The 14,240-nt window shown below is 34.4% G+C and overlaps 1 protein-coding gene across 1 annotated transcript in view; it reads left to right on the top strand.

Moving 5' to 3' along the window:
• The window catches only part of LOC145263624 (ribosome biogenesis protein WDR12 homolog), a 49,028-nt gene extending 37,650 nt beyond the window's left edge, over nt 1-11,378 (top strand). The window contains exons 9-12 of the mRNA XM_080120467.1: nt 2,268-2,408; nt 5,611-5,716; nt 8,361-8,493; nt 11,097-11,378. Of these exons, the coding sequence (XP_079976593.1) occupies nt 2,268-2,408; nt 5,611-5,716; nt 8,361-8,493; nt 11,097-11,235 (519 nt within the window). The 3' untranslated portion in view covers nt 11,236-11,378. The remainder of the gene's footprint in view (nt 1-2,267; nt 2,409-5,610; nt 5,717-8,360; nt 8,494-11,096) is intronic.
• The last annotated feature ends 2,862 nt before the right edge of the window (nt 11,379-14,240 follow it).

Genomic DNA, 14,240 nt, shown 5'->3' with positions numbered 1-14,240 from the left:
CAATCAACAAAAAATATCGGAAGCATTACTTTTGGAGCACTTCTCATAGAATCTTTTGATCAAGCTCTGAACCAAATTGTGATAAAAAAAAATAATTTGCATCCTGTTTTCGACTACTTTTTGATTGTATTTGAAAGATTAAAGACTAAAGATAATTTCCAAAAGGGAAAAAAATATTTGTACACCTGCAAAAAAAAAAAGTTATAATGAAAAATGTTTTTTCACTGCGACGTGGTGAGCTAACAAATTCAGCTAAATTTTGAAGTTAAATAAATTTATTGGAACTAGAAATTTAGAACAGAATCAGTAATTGTATTGGAATTTGAGAAAATATTGGAATTGTCCCATCACTAGTAACATCTCATCTTTGATTGCTATTCTTAGCATGAACTGGGTTTGGGGAGGGGGGGGCTATTCTGTACTTTCATCTAACAATTTAATAATGTACTATAAACAAAATAATTAACAAATGATACTAATTGCCGATTATCAGTTACTGCGATTTCATTGGTTGAGCGTTTCAACTCATTTCATCAATTTACGTAATCTGCGCGGAATATGCTGATGATAACACAATCCGTATTCTGCATCAGTAGCTAAATTGCATATTGTAATCACAAGTTAGGATGCAATTCGAGAATCTGTCATCTTCATCTTTGTACTGATTCAACAAGTCCTGATAAACATCCTGTCGATGCTTTTGTTGACCCTGCGTGATCATTCGTGTAACCCACCTGCCACACACCTTGTTGCATCCAATGCCAACGTTGTTTCCAGTGCACAGACACTCACATTCGACTCTACACGCGTTTCTGTAGTAGAAATTTTTCTAATGCACTCACCTCCAAAAGTCTGTTCTGTTTGCTGTCAATACACACGGGCTGGGAGAGGAAGAAGAAGCGGTAGACGTGGTTGGTTTTATGGGAAAGATGGTGAGACTAACCGCGAGATTTCCCGAGAGTTGAGTGGAATAAAAGACCAAACTCGGACGGATATGCGACTGTGCTTTTGCTCGAGCAGAGAAAACGGTGAGAGGAGAGAAAAGTCCCTAGAAAAGGTTCCGACTCGAAGTGAGAAAGAACGTGACACTGAAGGACCGAGCAGTTTTCAGTTTCATTCACCATTTATCTGCCAATCCATATGGATGAGTTGGTCAAAGTGCAGTATGTTTTCTGGAGTGATAGCTGTGCATGGGCGTCTTAAGTGCAGCTCTGAAATTGACGCATCCATCTCCTAACTGTGCTGACATCAACTGCATCGGCTTCGTAGACGTTCAGCAGGCACCAGTGAATGTTGATCAGGTTAATTTTTTTCTGTGGATGAATTCAAAGACACACCTCTACTTCTGATATACGGATTGGTTTCTTAGAGTCTCACACCGTCAGTATCTGCAACAGAGAGATGAAACTTTCAAGCCATGAATCCATAAGTTCAGTCATCATAACAATGAAATGTGCAACCCCCTCTAATCCATTCGGGCAGAATAATAAAAAAATAAAAGGAAATATTCCTTTTTGAATGCCCTCTCGTATTAGTTTAAATTTTTTAATGTTTATTATGAAAGCAAACTCGTTTCGTATTTGTAAACAAGTCGGCCATTTCAAACTGTATTTCAATTATGGAAAAGCGAGTTAGGGTTCAAATTCACTCCTTTACTTTTATTTTTAGGGCCCCCCCCCCCCCCCCCCGGGAAAAAGGAGGAATTGGACCAAGTAATTCACTCCTGTTGATTTGTTAACGCTTTTCTCAATAACCACACCTTGAGTTTTTTTTTTAAATTTTGCACAAACATTAGTCATGGTGAAAGTAAATTTTTCATTGTTGTATGTTGGACTTGTTTTATTTTATTTCTTATTAAATTTTTTCTTTATTGATTAAATTTTTTTTTTTTTTTTACTTTTAATGATTTATTTTTATTTTTTATTTATTTTATTTTATTTTTAAACATTTTTTATTTTATTTTTATTTTATTTTATTTTAGACATTTTTATTTTTATTCTTTTTTATTTATTTATTGATTTTATTTTTAAACATTTTTTATTTGTACTTATTTTATTGACTTTCAATGATTTTTTTTTTTAATTTTTTATTTTATTTTTATACATTTTATTTTTATACATTTTATTTTTTAACATTTTATTTTTTTTTATTTACTTTTATTTTTTGTTCATTTATTTTATTTTATTTTTAAACATTTTATTTTATTTTTAAACATTTTATTTTATTTTTTATTTACTTTTATTTTTTATTCATTTATTTATTTTCAGGTTCCACTGTTAACTTTGTCTGGACACACAGAAGGTGTATCATCAGTGAGTTGGCTGGATGATTCCACCCTCTGTTCAGCTTCCTGGGATCATACTATTAAGTTATGGGACATGGAACAAGCCCAAGTGAAATCCTCTATTGTAAGCATAACCCCCCCCCCTTTTCACACGCTTCTGTCTCTAAAACTTATCTAACAACTTTGTTCGTTTATTGCATCTTTGAAACGTTTCTTTATTTTTTTAAATCAATAGACTTCTATTATATAAAGGACAGTTGTCAGTGTGGGTGTAACTAAAATTTTAAAAATACAAAATAAACACCCACAAAGTTGGTATTTTCTTTATTGGTGTTACCCAGAATAAATATTATCCAAAATTTAAAAATTAAAAAAAAAAAAAATGATTTATTTTCTTAGGTGTCAACTGAACCAGGTTTTATCCTGGGAACGAGGGGGTAGGGGTGGGAATTAGTCAGTCATTTTAATCTGGAAAGAAAGCGCCAACTCATTCCTCAAAGACTCTATTATAAAAAGGAGAGTTGTGTGTTAATATACCACCTCTCTCCACCCGTGTAACGCTGGGTAGCCATGCTAGTTTATTATAAAAAGAAGAGCTGTGTGTGTGTGTGTCCAGAAATGGGATGGGAGTAAGAGAAAGAGGCAGTTGGGATGAGAAAAGGGTGGACGATCAGTTTTTCAGCCATTTTTAATGTTATTATATAAAACAGAGATGAATGCCTTGCATTATTTTCAATTGATTAAAACGAAAAAGGATGGAAGTGAAAGATGGATTGAAAGAGGCAGAATGATAGAATTTAAAGATAAAAATACAAGGTGTTCCAGAAGTCTTGGGCACATCTTAACGTAAAATATCTCGAGAACTATTAAGGATATAAAAACGCATCTGGTGTATTCAGAATTCATGTAATCTCAAGTTTTTCACAGACGTTCGATGTGAGCATGATTGGTCACATGACACATCAAACTGATAGCCCAATTCTAGTCAAACGTGTCCCAACATTGTGTTATTCGAGTCTTCAGCTCATCCACGTCTCATGGAATGGGACTCGCACAGATCAGTTCTTTCACAAATCCCCACAAAAAAAAAAAAAACATTCCAGGGTGTGAGATCTTTTTTGCAAAATACACATCGAACAAGTGTCCATGATTTAGTTTTTGCAAATTCAAGCACACAAAACGCCTTTTCTGGTTGAGTGAACGCCATTATTGCATCTGAAAACAATGAAACAATCAATCGCAAAATTAGAAAAAATTTAATGAATTTAAAATGTCACCATTTTCATCAAACATGTTTTTTTTTTTATGTCTTCTGAGTCATGTAAACCCAATGTATTTTAGATTGCACTGGATTTTACTCAATGTGAAGCCTCAATTTTGTAGATTTAACAAAAAAGTTGATAATGGTTGTAGCTAGTCGAGTGTTTTTTTGTGAAAGTTTGGCAAGGAAGAGCGCTTGCCATGAAAATAACGATAGAACAGGGACAGGTTCGCAACGTTTCTTCTGTGAGAAAGAAGTTGCAGGGAAGAGAAATGACCATCACCTACGAGGTTTCAAAGCCAGTTTTGAAATCTATCAAGGTTGGATAATGCGTGCCGAGCAGCTCGTGCCCGCTCCGTCCTGTTTTTTTAACGTCACATCGAAGTAATTTTTTTATTTTTTGTTGTTAATTTCCAGTATTGTCGATACAATAATTATTGTTTGCTTATTAGGAAACTACCTGATGTTATCCGTATATTTTATGGATGTACCTATTTACTATGCCTCCCCACGGGACAGAGTTGGACACCGGGGTCGTTTTTTAACGTGGAGAACAGGTACAAAAATAAAAATTGTCTCAGTCGTGAAGGATTTCCCCTCCACCGAAAGAGAACAAGAAATAGAAGTGCAGCATCTGAAGAACAGATACTACACTTTGATCTTGACCAAAAGGCCAATATATGCACAGTATATTTTTTGGATGTAGCTGGAATGAAATTCAAATCAAAATAAATTCTATTAAAATATTTTTTTAATATTAAAATGTTTTTTTAATATTAAAATGTTTTTTTAATATTAAAATGTTTTTTTAATATTAATTAAAACGTTTTTTTTAATTTATTTTTTTATCATATTATGAGCAAAGATACTCGCGCTTTGCACGGGACTTTGTTGTATACTCGTATACCTGCAAAGCAAGTACCCAAATGTACTAGAAGCAGCTTATCCTGCCTTGACAGAGTTCAAAATAGACTTCGTAGCTTAGTGGGGGATGCCCTTTTCTATTCCCTGCAACCACTTACACACAGAAGAGACGCTGCGAGTCTTTGCTTTATCGTTATTCTCATGGCAAGTGCTCATCTGAGCTCCAATCTATGGTCCCCCCTCGCCAAACTTTCACGAAAAACACTCGTCTAGCCAAAACCACTATCAATAATTTCCCACACTCTTTATCTGTGCCTAAACCTAAACGTAGATTCCATGAACAAAGCTTCTTTCATTGAACTGTACGCCTGTGGAACTCTCTTTCGATTGCCTGCTTTCCAGCTGACTACAATTTGATTATCTTCAAGTCCAATGTAAACAAGTTCTCGATGCACCGTCCCCCTAAGTAATCCAACTTACAAAATTTCCACTACTTATGATTACTATGCTATAATCCTATTGACTAATGTATACCCATTAACTCTTATCCTCGAGTGGCATCCAGGCCTTGATAAGTGGTGACTCCTTTGTTAAAAAAAAAAAAAAGTCCTAACCTTAACCTTTGATCTTGACCTTTAAAATGGTGTGCACGATCTCTAGGTCAGAGACCATCATCTTCCAAGTTTGGTCATGATTGGTTCAGCGTTGTGAGCTGTAGGAGAGTTCTACAGACGGACACACACACATGAACACTACTACTTTATATATATAGATTCTTTATGTATCAAATTTTGTTTTCTGAACTTGAATTTTGTCTGGAGATAACCTTGAAAAGTTCTTGAAAATTGGTATGAACGAATTCGTATATTTTTATCATTTTCGTTTCTACGATATCGATGTTTGATTTTGAGTAAAATCTGGCACCATTTTGACTACAAGACTCAGAAGGCATGGATCAAAAGAAAATTTTTTTTAATTAAGCTGATAGTTAGAAAAAGTAACTTTTCTTGCCTTTGGTAGCAGTTATTTGTTGAATTTAATTTTATTAAGTTTAATTTTAAATTTCTCCATTGCTCGAATTTTATTGACATTGTGCCATGTTCTAATGTGATGTTGCTTTTGACATCACATTGGAGTAATTTTTTTTTTTTTTTTTTTCCACGACTGATTCTGATGTTTCCATTCCATTTTCAATTTGCAGCAAGGTTCAAAAGTGTTTCTGGATTTATCATTTTCCCCTCTCAACCAATTAATCGTCACTGGGTCAGCTGACAGGCATGTCCGATTGTGGGATCACCGAACATCTGGTATGAAAATCTTTTCTTTTTTTTTTTTTTTTTTTTTTTTTTTTTTTTTAGAAATAAAAAGTTTCCATCCGTTTTAATGCGAACGTGGAATTTCCAAATGTATTATGGTCATCAAATACTAATGTGATGCTAGTGACAGTCCTTAGAGAGTGTTAGGAAGTGATTAATGTAAAAAAAAAAAAAAAAAAATCCAAGACAATGGTTTAAAAGATTTGCATAGGCATACAAAGGCTGTTGGAAATTGGATAGGTGGTCATGCGGAACTGGATGAGAGAAAAGGGGGAGTCAATTTCCTCTTATTAATTACTCATATACAAAAGACTGGTTTCTGATTTCAAGTCAATAAATGTAGGAATTACGAGTTAGTTTTTTTACAAAGGAGTCACTACTTATCAAGGCCAGGAGGCCACTCGAGTATAAGTGTACAATAATCAATGAGATAATATCGTCGTAATTGTTAGTGGGAATTTGGTAAATTGGATACGTTGGACTTGAAGACAACCATATTGTAGTCAGTTCGAAAGTAGACAAACGGAAGTAATCCAATTTACCAAATTTCCACTACTAATGATTATGTTATCCCATTGGCTACTGTACACTCGGTAACCCTTACCCTCGAGTGGAGTCCGGGCCTTTATAAGTGGTGACCCCTCTGTAAAAAAAAAAAAAATAATTAATTTCTAAAATATGGGATGTTATTAGTGTTAAGTATCCAACTCAACTATGCTTGTGCAAACCGGAACATAACATGCGACACATCACTTCCAGTTACCCGGTCAGATACTTTCCGGTGTAAACTTGACCAGTCACAGAGTTTGACAACCTGTCACAATATGGTGATTTCAATCTCCATTGTCCACTCATCACTATATAGATAGATAAACAGACAATTTACTGCTTGCGTTATGTTGATTAATTGGACTATTATTCTCATATTTCGTGTTATTAGCACAGCGTTTCGGGGCTGTAACCTGCGACGTTCTTCGGGTGTTGAAAACATGCTTTCTCTTTTTCTAGCAAGGAAAAGAGGGAGGGTTGGCTCTTTTTTTCTTTCGAGTTGCTCCCCAGTTCTATGCATTTTGTTTTAAAAAAAAAAAAAAAAAAAAAAAATACACATGGGTATCGATCCTCTGTTTCATAAAACTTTTTTTTTTACTAATATAAACAATTAGTATAAATGTCCCGAAAAATTGAGTCATAGGAAAACCTTTAACAAATATCCTTAGTGACCTTTAAAGATTGAACCTTCTACGGACCCATCCTCAAACCCACGGTTCGAACTCTTGTAATGCAGATCTGCCCCTCTTTTCCTTAGGAGAGAAAAAGAAGCATGTTTTCAACACCTGAAGAAAGTCGTAGGTTGCAGCGACCGAAACGTTGTGCTAATAACACCAAAGATGCGAATAATAGTCCGATTAATCAACATAACACAAGCATTCACATCTCATCTCAAAAATTCAGAATTGCATTTCTGATAATTTACTGTTTCTGCTCGGCCATTCTATGACACATTGAGTCTGGCAGAATATCCCCACTATCCTCTAAAAAAGTTTGCCTTTAAGAAACTATTTGGTTCTTGTCCAGAGTTCTCGTCTAACTGAAACCACTATTAGTAATTTCCCCCACTCTTTATCTGTGCCTAAACCTAGACATAGATCCCATAAACAAAGTTTCTTTCTTAGCTGTGAAATCTCTTCCATTTGCCTGCTTTCTGGCTGACTACAATATGGTCATCTTCAAGTCCAACGTAAACAAGTTCTTGATGAGCCGTTCCCTTTAAGTAATCCAATTTACCAAATTTCCACTAACAGATACTACGACATTGTCCCATTGACCACTGTATGATTATTAACCCTTATCCTCAAGTGGCCTCTGAGCCTTGATAAGTGGTGACTCCTTTGTAAAAAAAAAAATTAAAGTTAGAAAGTTCCCCCTATATTAAAAACAAAATTAAAAAAAAACCTATATGGTATACTTATCTATGACGGAAAGAAAATATCATACACTGAGAATCATGTAAATCGATTCAAGTCGTTTCATTTTTAAACAAGAAAATCAAATTTTATGAGTATTGTCCTTGGCCTTCAGGTCAAGATCAAAGTGTAGTACTGCAATTTCTTGTTCTCTGTCAGTGGAGGAGAACTCCTTCACGACTGAGACAATTTTTTATTTTTGTTCCTTTTCTCCACATTAAAAAACGACCCTGTTGTCTAACTCTGTCCCGTGGGGAGGCATTGTAAATAGGAATAGTAGAGTTAGTGTCTTGCCTGCAATTTCGATAAAAACCTAAAAATTGGAAGAAAGAAAGAAAAAAAAAAAAAAAAAAAAAGGGCAAAGTTGAGATAACTCAACAATTCAAACATTTATTTTTTCGAATTCACATTAATTGTTCAAAAATGATTTTCTTGATAAAAATAAAACAATCAATTTATGTGATTTTTGGAAGGTGGTCTTTTCATTTTGTCATGGGTACGTACCTCATACAGATTTTTCTTTTTGTTTTTTAATATAAAACCCAACTATTTTTGTCAAAAATATTTGAAAGTATTAACCATAAAACTGAATTTGCTTTTTTATTTTGTTTATTTTAGGTTTTTATTTGTGTTTTTATTTTTATTTTTTATTATTATTTTTTTTAATTCAGAAGGAGCTATTGTAAAGTGTTCATTCACATCTCATCGTGGTTGGGTATCCGGTGTAGCTTGGTCGCCCAGCAACAGTAACACGTTCATCTCTGGTTCGTACGACATGATTGTGAAGCTCTGGGACGTTAGGAGGTAAGAGTTTCCTCCCTTTGCCTTCTCTTGGTTAGGAAACAAAACCAGTTATTTCCCTTGAGAAAAAAAAAAAAAAATTGCAGTGTTTGTCTTCAGATTCCGATACAATTACCGATTTTGATTTTTTATAAATCTCCAAATATTTAACTATAGAAGTCTTACTTTTTCCCTGATTTCTGTAGAAACACATGTGAAATGTACAGATATTTTCTTAAGCATAAAAACACACTTGGGGTGGGTGGGGGGGGGGTGATCTATCGATTTTAGTTTTACTGGTTGTTTAAAATCGATAATAGTATATTCGAATGTTCGCGAGCCAAATATTTAATATTAATGAAAATGTTTTGTAAAAAAATATTTTTTTTCTTTTAAATCGTTAAAATTTTTGTAAATGTATTTTTACAAAATCTTGCTCGCGAACATTCGAATATGTCTGCTATTTGACCTGTTTACAAGTTTGGAAACAACTAGCGGCAATGTCATGATCGAACAACCGGTGCCCCTTGAATTGTTTGCCTATTTTTTGTCGTCTGCTATGGGGTATCTAATCTTTACTTGATCCAAAAATTATAGTGTTAGGGTCCACCTAACGAGAAAAAAGAAAGAGTTATTGCCCTTGAACTGGCAAAAGAGTTATCCCCCTTGGAGAGATGGAGCAGTCAGCCATGACACTCGAGAGATAACACAAGATAGTTCCAATCATTACGCATCCAGCGGATCATCTATCTACAACTCTTTTTATAAACACGTAACATATCTATAATATATATATATATATATATATATATATATATATATATATATATAAAGAACAAGTAGTTAATAAAACATGTTGAAAAAGAGTTAAAAACATATTTAATTTTAAAAAGGGAGCACAAACTATATATTGGTATATATGAATTTATTTGTCAGTTCAAAAAGGAATAACATCTTTGCTCTTTATACCTAGGCATTTCGAAGCCCAACACTTCTTATCAGAAGAAAAAAAGAGCTAGGCTACAATTATAGGGAGGTGTGGCGTCTAGCTTGGAATACATTATGAAGGAAATATTAAAATACATGATATAGAAAGGAGATAAGCGAAGGAAGATGTAGAATTTGTGCCAGACGAGGCATGAAGCCACTTGATATAAGAAGCTGAACATAATAATAAAAGGAGAAGAGGAAAGTAGATTCACTTCAACACAAACCAAGCCCGAAAGTGATCGAATCATTAGTATTCAATCTCGAGTCTCCAAACAAACTGACCAAAATATAAAGCCTTCTAATAGGGAATTGCTGAAAAAAATTCAACTTCTATCATCGAGACAATTACATGTTTTGGTATAGAGAAGATCCGAAAGAAAGACGTTGTCATGAAAGAGATGGTTGAGCTGATCAATTCAGACCCTGCAGTTCTAGATGCTCTGGTGACCTGTGATGAAAGTTCCTATTTACAATGCCTCCCCACGGGACAGAGTTAGACACCAGGGTCGTTTTTTAATGTGGAGAAAAGGAACAAAAAAAAAAATTGTCTCAGTCGTGAAGGGTTTCTCCTCCACTGACAGAGAACAAGAAATTGAAGTGTAGATCTGAAGAACAGATACTACACTTTGATCTTGACCTGAAGATGAAAGTTGGATCTACTACTATGAGCTAGAATCCAAGAAACAGTTTCCAGTGGAAGTATGCTGGCTCTCTCAGACCCAAGAATGTCAAATGATCCCTTTTTTGATGGCACGGGCATGATCTACGTGCATTGGGTTCCCGTTGAACAGACAGTCGACAAGGAATACTATGTTGAGGATTCAAGGGAGTTTAGGAAGAGATTCCGTCAGAAGAGGTCAGCAGTCTTCAAATCGGGTCAGAACAATGCGCCAGTCCACAACTCCATCTTTGTCACAGACCAAGATGGGCATCAAGACAGTTCCTCACCCTCCCTATAGTCCAGACCTTGCTCCCTGTGACTTTTGGTTATTCCCTAAGCTCAAGGAGACATTAGAGGTTGGCATTATTGAGGAGATGAAAGAAGCTGCGATGAGGGTCATTAACATGCTCACACAAGAGGACTTCCGTTACTTCGAAGAGGACTAGAGTTTCATGTGTGTACTATCAATAAAAGTGCCCACACGAAAAAAGTCTGGAAACTTATTGAAGGCAGCTCGTAAGTATTTTCCACAGGTGGATCTCTCCACAGTTTGTTTGATCGATATTAGTTCATAGATTTTCTTTGTACAGTAGAACCCCGGGATACGATGGCCCTAGGATAAATTATTTTCAGCTTATGATAGTTTTCCGGCCCTTGATTATGGTATTCTCCCTGACCTCCCACGTTTATTCATTTGATTATATACATGTGTATTATATACTGTATTTTATTTTGTTACTAAGTTTTAATGTTGTATCCTGGAGTTCTACTGCATGTGGTGTTGTGGCTCAATTGGCATGAGTGGCCGCCTTGTATGCAAATTTGAATTCAGATATGTTCAACTGATGAGCCAGGGCGTAACTCGTGTTTAGGACTTTCAGTCCGTGGCTTTTATGGTTTTTGTGAACTGCAGTGTTTTTTGATTGTGGAAATAATTATGTATCATCTCAAATTCAAATTTTTTTTTTTATTTTAGTCCGAAAGCTCCCCTCTACAACTTGACTGGACACGACGACAAGATTCTCGCTGTGGATTGGTCTGTCCCAGATCTTTTGTTATCTGGCGGGGCCGACAATCATCTGAAAATTTTCCAGCATAAAGAATTCACAGGTTGAATATTGACGTTCCTTCGCGGTTGGCATTTTTTTTTTTAATCACAATATTTTAGGGTTTTGTTTTTTTTTTTTTTTAAGAATATTCTATTTAGAAAAAAAAACTTTTTCAACTGTATATAAAAATAAAACATTTAAAAAAATTTTGTAAATATTTATTGTTTTTTGTGATTGCAACAGCCAGAAGTTTTGTAAGCAAAAAAAAAAATCAGACAGAAGGGAAACTTAAACCAAAATTTTGTAAGGCAAAAGAAAAGAAAAGGCAAAAAAAAAAAAAATCAGACAGAAGAGAAACTTAAACCAAAATTTTGTAAGGCAAAAGAAAAGAAAAAAAAAAAAAAATCAGCCAGAAGGGAAACTTAAACCAAAATTTTGTAAGGCAAAAGAAAAGGCAAAAAAAAAATCAGCCAGAAGGGAAACTTAAACCAAAATTTTGTAAGGCCAAAAAAAAAAAAAAAAGAAAAGGAAAAAAAATGATGAGTGCTGGCTAAGAACTCGCATAACTGAAGTTAGTAACTGAACAGTTTTACCACATTTGGCCACAATTACGCAGATGCTATGGCACCGCAAATTTAGTTATTTAAAATGAATTTACAAATCGCATCAAAAAGGGTTTTTTTATCTGACTCTCTCCCCCCTTTTTCAAAGAAAATTATATTTCTACACAAAATAATTGACTTTCTTTTTCTTTTCTTTTTTTTTCTAATTTTGGATATTATTTGTCAGAGAGACAGCTCTTTCTGATGATGCCAAGTTAGTGTATGTATGATGCGCATGACAAAAGTTTTTAGGAGACATAAACACACACACACAAACACACAGATCTCTTGTTTATATAATAGACTAACCTGTGTGTCCGGCATTACCCGGGTGTTTGGAGATGTGTGTTGAGCAAAAAAAAAAAAAAGTTGTTGGAAGCAGGCAGACTCAAACCTGTACAACGAAAAAAACGTGATGTCTTTGCTGTCAGGACCGCTGCCAAACCGGAAGTGACATAGGTTTAAATTAAGGCTAGACAATCGAAAAGAGGGGATGACTTTCGAAAATATCAGGAAAAAAAAAAGCGACGCCTCCCTGTAGAAAAGTGCCCAGTTGAAGGTGATGGAATGAATGATTTTGGCCAATTTTTCGATATTTGTTGTCTGAAGGGTTGAGCTTCAAAACGATACCGATCTCGTGAAAATCCTTTGTTTCTGTCAAAAGTTTTAGGCAGACATACAAACATTTAAATAGACAGGTGAGATCAACAAGAACTTGATTACATTGGACTTGAAAACGACCATATTGTAGTCAGCTGGAAACCAGGCCAACGAACCAGTTTTTTTTTGTTTTTTTACATGGAGTTCACCACTTATCAAGGCCCAAGGGCCACTCGGGGATAAGGGTTATTGTGTGTACAGTAATCAATGGGATAGTGTAGCAATAGTATTGGAGAATTGATAAAGTGTCATTACTTAGGGAGGGGGGCGGTTCAACGGGAATTTGTTTGTGTTGGACTTAAAGACATCCAGGTTGAAGTTGGGAGGGAAACAGGCAAGAGGAACAGAGTTCCACAGGCAGTTCAAGGAAAAAGGCTTTATGGAATTTGCGTTTAGAATTAGGCACGGCTAGAACGTTGATGGTTATTTTAGCTAGACAAGTGTTTTTCGTGAAAGTTTGCAGGTGGGGAGCATAATCTCATACTGTAAACTATCGCTATCCGTTTCCTGCGACATCATCACAATTTCTGATGACCTAAAGAACACAAAAAATTTTACTGCCTTTCACTTTAAACTAAGGCAACATCTTGGCAGTAAGAACTGTATGATAACTAATTAAAAAACGGTGCTTGTTAAGATGAAGTCAACAGATTGATTTTTTTTTTATAAAATGTCGTTTTAAGCAAAAACAATATTACGTACTTAATTGTCATGTTGAAAATAGTAATATATCCAAACTTTATGAAAATTTATCGAGTAGAAAAACTGCTATTGTGTTTTTTTAGTAAAAAAAAAAAAAAAAAAAATCTAAATCGCTATAGTAAAAAAAACAATATGTCAGCTATTAACGTGGTAATAGAGAAATAAGCATGTCCACTGTATTCGCAATCTTCAAAGTGTTTACATCTAGGGAAAATGCAATTTCCCCGAATTTTCCATAAAAATTAATAACATTCATTGAGTAGAAAATTATTTATAGTTATAAAAAATTTTTTACTTTTTAGTAATTTTTAAATATATTACTATTTTCGATCTAACAATTGTTTTTGTTTGAAACATTTTAAAGAATCTGTCGACTGTCTTAAAAAGCACCAAAAAAATTTTCCCCATCTTATATGTGATACTAAATTGATTTTAATGCAAATACATTCTGCATGTCGTAATCTAAGTCTTTCAGCATATCGTCTGCATATTGTCTTCCCGATAAAATGAGTAAGGCTACCCAAGGGTTATGAAAAGATTTATTTCTCATCCGCCTCTGCCTTAAAGAAATTTTTTTTTTTTTTTTTTTTTTTTTTTTTTTTTTTTTTAGGTAAGGAGTAAAAAATAAATAAATAAAATTTGGGAGACCTTTAGATCATTACTGAAAACACCAAATAAAATTTTAGATGCCTCCAGAGCATTATTAAAACTAAGTTTCTCCCACGCACCCCCCCCCCACTTTTTTTTTTTTTTTTGGTAGAGAAATGACAATACTTAAGAAACAATAAATTGTTACGTAGTTGTCAGTTTTACTTCTCCTCGTGGCTGAAGGTCGGAAATTTTTGCCATGTCGACCAGGTCTGATGTTCATTCGGCAACACTATCTAATTTTGTTTGTTCACATTTGATGCGCAAAAAAAACAGTGAATGTGATGGAAAAATTTTTTAAAAAAAGGGAAAATAAAGAATAAGCGAACGAAAATCAAAAAAAAAATATCCAATGTCAGCATGAATGTGCAGCCTTAAGATAACGACGTTGCCACTATGATTACTGCTCTACGATGCACTCAGTGAATTAGCATTTTTAAAAAAAATTTTTTATATTAA

Source organism: Euprymna scolopes, chromosome 39 (genome assembly GCF_053919585.1).
Source record: "Euprymna scolopes isolate OS-2025 chromosome 39, ASM5391958v1, whole genome shotgun sequence".
In the NCBI taxonomy this organism is placed as follows: domain Eukaryota; kingdom Metazoa; phylum Mollusca; class Cephalopoda; order Sepiida; family Sepiolidae; genus Euprymna; species Euprymna scolopes.
This window is presented reverse-complemented; position numbering and strand designations above follow the sequence as displayed.